This window comes from Olea europaea, chromosome 7 (assembly GCF_002742605.1).
Source record: "Olea europaea var. sylvestris chromosome 7, O_europaea_v1, whole genome shotgun sequence".
NCBI classification, from domain to species: domain Eukaryota; kingdom Viridiplantae; phylum Streptophyta; class Magnoliopsida; order Lamiales; family Oleaceae; genus Olea; species Olea europaea.
Window position 1 is genome coordinate 25,609,898 of NC_036243.1, and position 7,216 is coordinate 25,617,113.

General features: G+C 37.1%; 1 protein-coding gene across 2 annotated transcripts; it reads right to left on the reverse strand.

The window, feature by feature from the left end:
* Positions 1-1,787: 1,787 nt before the first annotated feature.
* LOC111397568 (thymidine kinase a-like) lies at positions 1,788-6,412 on the reverse strand. 2 transcript variants are annotated; one of them, XM_023024559.1, is made up of 4 exons: positions 5,915-6,412; positions 3,029-3,173; positions 2,715-2,836; positions 1,788-2,546 (listed from the first exon to the last, which is right to left on the reverse strand). In XM_023024559.1, the coding sequence occupies exons 1-4, from the start codon at positions 6,265-6,267 to the stop codon at positions 2,291-2,293; spliced, it is 876 nt and encodes a 291-aa protein (XP_022880327.1). In that variant the 5' UTR covers positions 6,268-6,412; the 3' UTR covers positions 1,788-2,290. The 2 variants fall into 2 exon arrangements, with proteins under 2 accessions (XP_022880327.1, XP_022880326.1); XM_023024558.1 differs by lacking the exons at positions 1,788-2,546; positions 2,715-2,836 and adding an exon at positions 4,156-5,570 and having other exon boundaries at positions 3,087-3,173.
* Between the last annotated feature and the right edge of the window lie 804 nt (positions 6,413-7,216).

Below are 7,216 nucleotides of genomic sequence, written 5' to 3' on the forward strand. Positions count from 1 at the left end.
CATTTGCTAAAATGATAAAAGAAAGGAAATGGGCCAAACTCTATCGTCTGGACGATCCGGTACCCCTACCGGACGTCCGGTAGGGCAGTTTTTGTCTAACGGTCAAAAATATGATCGTTCTGAATTCTGACCAAAGTAATGGTTATTGACTCGTCTAGTAGGATACCGGACGTCCGATTCTGCTCGTCCAATTGGTCTGTTTGCTAGCTATAAATACCTCCCTCCCTTGCATAATTACTACGAATCCTTTTGAGTTTTAAGTGAGGCATTTATTATTTTCAAATCTTCTCATAAGATCAATTTATTCATTGTGATACTCTTGAGTGATCAAAACTTGATACATCAATAAGAGTTTTCAATCAAAACACTTGAGATATCTTCTTTGCTATCTATTAAAAGTGTTTACCTACTCTTCTCTTGTATTCAAACTCAGTTATATCATTCACTAAGGGAGAAGCTTATATTTGTAATCTCAACTATCTTGTGTTGGATTGTGGGTCGTGTTGAGATCCCGAAAATCTCAACGGTCTAAAAGGATTGGTGCTCCTTGGTTGTAAGTCACCGAAAGCTTTATAAAAGTTGGGTTGCACCATAAGTCAATCAAATATAGTAGAAAAGGCCTTGCTCGTGACGGAGAGCTTGGTAACGGGGGATGTAGATCGTTGATTGGATCGAACCTCCTTATTACATTATTTGCACTCTCTTTTCCCTTCCTCTTATTATTATTGTGATATCTTGCTTACTTATTATTTTAATTGGTATTTGTTTAAAGTTGAACTTATTTTCTAAAAAGTTTCAAATAACAAATTCACCCCCATCTTGGTTAGTTGTTCTTGGGCTTTCAGATGTAATGTAGTGTAACAATGAATGTTGCAATTGATGAGTTCAATGACGGTTGTGGCGCAACACTAAATGTTTCAAGTGCTAGTAGTGATCGCGGTGGCAATGACAATGCCGACAAAATATGTGTAATACTATTTCAAGTAATTGTGGCAGCGATAATGGAGAAAACATGATAATGAATCGTATATAACATAACTTTACAAAATCTAACACATTGTGTTGCAAATTTATTGTAAAAAATAAAATAAGTATAAAAAAAGTTTATTCAACCATTTTTAATATATTTGTGAATTGTTTAAAAAAAATAAATAAATAAACAATTCAAGTTACTTCGTTCTATACAGAGAAGGTGAATGATTAAAACTGCATTAAAACTCGTGTTAGTTTATTCAAAAGCTGTAAAATTCATCCCTTAGTGTCACTATGTTCTCTTATTGAAAATTCCATTGCAATTAAACCTTCAGTGACACTGACAAGGGTCGAATGGTTAAGTCAAGTCCAAAATGAAACCGAACCAACTATTTCGATTTAGAAAATTACAAACCAAAAGCAAATCGATTTGACATCATCATATTGTTTCGGTTTGATTTGAGTTATTCAGTCTGCGATTGTGTCCAATCCAAACATCCTCGCCACAATCCTACTGCCAAACTCTCAACCGGCCGTCCTTGTAATCTATTGTTTAGCAATATTCTTTGTTAATGCTCATTATCAGTTGCTACATGGCTTAAACAAAACTTTAATTCTCTATTTTCAAGTTTCATATGACTTGGATTTCAAAATAAAAGATTGATCAAGGAGATAAATTTTGTCCATGTTCAGGTTTCATACAACAGACTTTGACATGAAAAATGACTTTCGTCTTGGCTAGTTTTGAAGCCTGGCACGGCCCTTTTTAGGGAAGCTGGGCCTAGACCAAAGCCATGCCCGTCCTACAAACTCACTTTTTTTTTTTTTTTGGCTTAAATTTTCATTTATGATTCAGAATACATGCCGTTGTTGGCCTGGTTTTTACAGCTCGGTCGACCTGGGACAGATTCACAATAGTACACTATTGAACTCCTCCTGACTAAGATCTGATTAGGCTCATGTTACAGTAACAGTAAAGCAATCTCCTTGTTCTCACGAGGGGTTTCATTTGTCCAGCCAACATTTTTGCACAGAAAATCTTGAGATTCTGAATTTATAGTGTTACAACATTATCAAACCTGAGTTTATACCCTATGTGATAAGGCAAGCATGAAAATCTCTCCTAGGCAAATCCGTTCAAAGAACAAAAGTGCACCAGCGCATGGGAGCAAGGATAAGCATCAGCAGTAATAATACACGCCAATAGATCTCAACGGAAGGATAAACACAGGGCAGCTTGCACATTACCACATTTGATAATTTCAAATCATAAGAAAACTCCCAGTGCCAGATTTCCCAGTGAAATCTGCCGCAAGGACTAAAGGATCGAGTCACACTGAACCTTCTGAGTTTCAATTACCGTCCTTGCAGCCACTTTGACCACTTGCCCACTCACATAGTGCTTCCGACACACTGGCATATATACTTCTGCCCCAGCAATAAGTTCTGTTTCAGTCTCCTCTGTCTTCCTCAAAGTAAAGAAAGCACATTCACCACATAGCTCGCATCGTGCAGTTAACTTAGTAACAGAATCGGCTATGGGAATTATATCAAGCACTGAACCAAAGCTCCTCCTTCCAATCCCCAGGGGAGGAAAATCAAAATAACATCAAAAAACAGGTCAGTAAAATTCGGACTTTCAAGTAAGAACACCTAAAAACATCATGATAGCAACCGAGTAAAAGGAAGAAATCTGAAATGCGTCCACCATAAAATCTGTTGAAATTAAACCAAAGTGCTACCTTAAGTAGTCACCATCCAAACCAGCAACTATGATAGTCTTGCCATCATGGTCTGCAGCTTTGCCACAGAATTCATATAGGTCCCCAAAAAATTGAGCTTCATCGATACCAATCACCTCTAGCTGTCATTGTGACACGGGAAAAATATCATCATATGCATTTTCTGGCAAAATAAGTGAAACATGCAATATGAAATCTGAGAGGCATTCACATTGTTCTTCCCATTAACAGAAACATGATTCCGTATCCAGCACTTGACATGTGATATCTATGTAAAGTAGTTATCTTGAAACCAAATTCTGTATGCAAGTTACCTTATTATATGCTTCAGGACCCAGTCGTTCTCTGAATGAAGACAGGTCTGCCAAGGGCCAACATGGTAATTTCTCTCCATCATGTGTTACAATAGAGTCTACGGCATATCTAGTATCCTTGTTTGATTTTATAATCGCTACATTTCTGCACAAAACAGAAACCAAGCATTTTTAATATGAATATGAATATAAATATAACGGCATATATTTATGCATGAATCCACTTCTTTCCTTCTCTGTTTCTTTTGGATACATCAGCAACTAGTCCCACTAAAATGAAAGAGTGTATAAAACCAGTCGACTGACCAATATACTCAATATATCAGCAATAATCACCATACACGTAAAGATGAGACTTTTACACTAAAAATTATAAGAAGCATATATCTAAATATAAAGGACATGAAGGTCTCAACAAATTTAAATGCCCATTCTTAAAGCTCAAATTCATAATAAAGTTGACAGAATGGTTTCTGAACAAATAGAAAAGAGTCAAACTCATACATTTCTAATCAAACTGCAATCCAAGAATCATAGGAGGGAAAGATGGTCAACTCAAGCTAGCAATACATTCAGCATTTGATGGCGCAAAATGACGTTAACCATTAACCAAAGATCCACCCATCGTGTAAACAAGTGCAAGAATACTTAACAGACTAACTTCTGGGTGTCACCTCCATCAAATCTGTATCAGTAAATTTACGATCGTAGATGTTCTATCTATGACGGTAATGTACATCAAGCCCACCACCCCCTCCAACACACACCTATCCACCAACCAAAGAACGCTATGATGCAACCCCTCATGGGGTGGCCAATTTAGTGGAGTAGGTGAACGCGGAGGCCTTTGGTCACGAGTTCGATTTTCCCTACCAATACTTTCTCGATCGAGCTTGTCAAGATTTTATCCAGTACGTACCCGAAGGGTAGCAGCTGCGGGTTCCACCGTCAAAAAAAAAAAAAAAAAAGGCTATGATACAGCTGCCTTCCTTGACAGATTGAGAAAACCTAGTTTATAAATTGCTTTCTATGTCATTATCAAAATATCAGAAAATGTTACTTATTATGGGAAAGAGAGCACATTCCCAAAAGTCCCATCATGTCTGATCCAATTACTGGTATATTACCTTCTGTCATTCCAAAGCAAAGCTAAGATCTGTAACTATCAAATCTCCTAAGAAAGACATTATGCCGCATGGAGGTGGTCAGAAAATGAAGAAATTTTTCCCCTTTAGGTTACTTATTACGTTCTTAGATGCTTGAGTCAAGGGCATCTCCTGTATCTTTCAGAATACAAGCCATATCTTTAATCAACTCATAAATCTGTTCAGTTTGTTTGTGAATGTTATCACCCATAAAAAAGAAGTGGGCCTCTGCCTGAACCTCAATCATGCTATAACCAGGCTCCTTTTTAATCCCAGACTCCTTCATTATACTCCTAATCTCTGCGACATTGTTCCATAGACCAAAAGTGGCATATGCATTAGACAAAACTATGTACTTCCCTGCATTCTCCGGTTCCAATTCAAAAAAGTTCTTTGCAGCAAGTTTTATCATATCTACATTTCCATGAATCTTGCATGCCCCTAACAAAGCACCCCAAATTGCTGGGTGCTCTTTACATGGTGAATTTTCGACAAACTTGTAGGCCTCTATTAACCTCCCAGCACGGCCTAAAAGATCAACCACAGTCGCATAATGTTTTCCTCTTGGCTGAACACCATAATCTCTCATCATTGACAAGAAATATTCCTGACCTTCATCTACCAAACCTCCATGGCTACAAGCAGTAAGTACTGCAAGAAAAGTGATTTGATTTGGTCGAAATCCTTCATTTATCATCTGATGAAAATATTCTAGAACCTCAAATACTTTTCCATGCTGACCATAACCAGAGATCAGAGCAGTCCAAGTTATAACATTTTTATCTAAACACTTGTCAAATACTCGAAACCCATCAGAGAGGCTACTGCACTTGAAGTACATATCCATGAGAGCACTAGTAACTACAATATTTTCACTAATTTGACTCTTGATCAACACTGCATGGGCTTGTTTGCCTTGTTCCAGAATGGCCAATGATGCACAGGCCCTAAAGACCGACGCAAACGTATACTGGTCTGGTATCAAACCACGTTGTCTCATCTGGTAATAAAAACCCAAACCCACTTCTTCCATACTCTTCTGCACATATCCTGCAATCATTGCATTCCACGAAATTAAAGTTTTCACCAGCAAGTTATCAAAAAGAGTGTGGGCACTATCTAGATCTCCAGCTTTTGCATAGAAAATCATAAGTTTGACCTTCAGATATTCATCTGGAACAAATCCAGCAACGGTCATTTGCCAATGAATTCTTCTACCCTTCTTATATGCTTTCCTGAAAATGCATTCTTGCAAAAGAAGAGAATAAGTTCCAGATTCTACTTTCTCTCCTGTGCGGCACAATACCCCAATAGCCTCTGATAGTCTCCCAGTTAAACAGAGACCCTTCAGTGTTTTACCCAAATGGATGGAATTCCTTATGGCATTGGCCTGAAAACTGGGAACACCTTAATAATGATAAGTTATTCATCCGTAGAACTAAAAAGAGTGGGCAAGCTTTTTACTTTGGAGAGTAAAAGGGAGAGATATTCGAACTCATCAAAAGTCCAAACAGCATATAGAAGAGGTCAGTACTCATATATCATATTTCATTATTCAAGATCCATTATCAATCAAATTTATCATCTCAGCTTGCGAGGAAAAAAAAAAAATACACAGTAAAAATAGAAGAGAAGATTTTTTTTTTCTAAAACTCTGTCATAGCATTTTATTGCCAAACTATATTAATTACCCAAATAACTCATAAAGAGTTGAAAACAAATGAGGAAAATATATGCCAACCTGCCATTACTGCTCTCGAGCTTAATTCTCCTGAGAAGCGTAGTGGTCTTGCCGGCAAACATGGGGCCCACAATCACGTGAATTTCACCAGACCTCGAAGCGGCCTCAGTATGCAAGCTACGAATTCGATTACGATCTGAGGGCTTCGCACAGTTTACAAGAGAATGTATCACAGAAATTCTAGAGAAAAAATTAGGGGTTTGGAGAATTTTAGCAGCGTGCATATTTCTGGAAGTTTTGCGTAAAATAATGGATTGCTCAGAGTGGAAACAGCAGGAAAAAGGAGTAGTAACGTTATTGGAAAGTGCTGGGGAGAGATTGAGGAACGATTTCATTCTTGATACAGTCAACATGTATATATATGTGCGTTTGTGGGGCTTCTTTTTCAGATTACTGTGTTGAGAGATTGAAATTGAAGAACACAAAATGTGATTAAAGGGAAATTCTACTTAATGGCGTCTAATGGCTATGAGGTGAGAGAGGGAACACAACAATGGTTTTAGGGGTTTAGGGTTGGAGGGAAGACTAAAATGATGGGACCCATACTAAATAAAATTATCTCCATGGTCCAAAAAATGAGAAAATAACCGGGGAAGTCTACATCTTTTCTGAAGCATAAAAGTTAGTCCTCAACAATTTTCTTCTTTGCAAGATTGGTCTCATTTGACAACTTAATTTAAGCCCTATTTGGCAGGATTTCTAACTTTTAAGTCTTGTATAAGAAAATAAATAATATATATTTTTAAGTCAAATTCCTTTAAAACAATTTTTGACCAAACAAGGAACTTCCAAAAATTACAAATATATTTAAAAGAAATTTCTTAATCTCAAAATATGAATAGGCACGTATCATAAATTTCAAACACGTTCAACGTTGTCAAAATTTCTACCCTTTTAGGTCATTTACAATTTCTAATACAAATTCTCCTATGACCCAAGGATAAAGAAAAATATTGTTTCATTTCATTTTCAAGAGTAATTATGATAAATAAAATAAAAATTAAAGAAGATGTGAATCAGCAGTTCAAAGGGGTCCTAAAATCACAGGACTTTATGATGAGCAGCATACAGCTTTCTTCGTCAGCCCATCAGCTTCTTGGCTCTCATCACCATTTAAAATGACCGTTCTTCCATTTCCCATCCACCCGGGATCTTTTTGCTTGAGATCTTGAGATTGCATAACCTTACAGCTCAAAATATTGTAAAATCTCTCTAGCTACTGTCTGAAATGCAGATGAGACATTGGACGAATCCAGAGCTGATGTATCGATGAAGAATAGACCTTGTGCCATAGCCAAATCT

What these genes read in the sequence shown, in the direction of transcription:
- LOC111397568 (XM_023024558.1), bottom strand. Translation starts at nt 6,267, where the DNA reads ATGTTGACTGTATCAAGAATGAAATCGTTCCTCAATCTCTCCCCAGCA. An exon ending in CTCGAGAGCAGTAATGGCAG is followed by an intron (nt 5,571 to 5,914) that starts GTTGGCATATAT and finishes AGGTGTTCCCAG; the next exon opens with TTTTCAGGCCAATGCCATAA.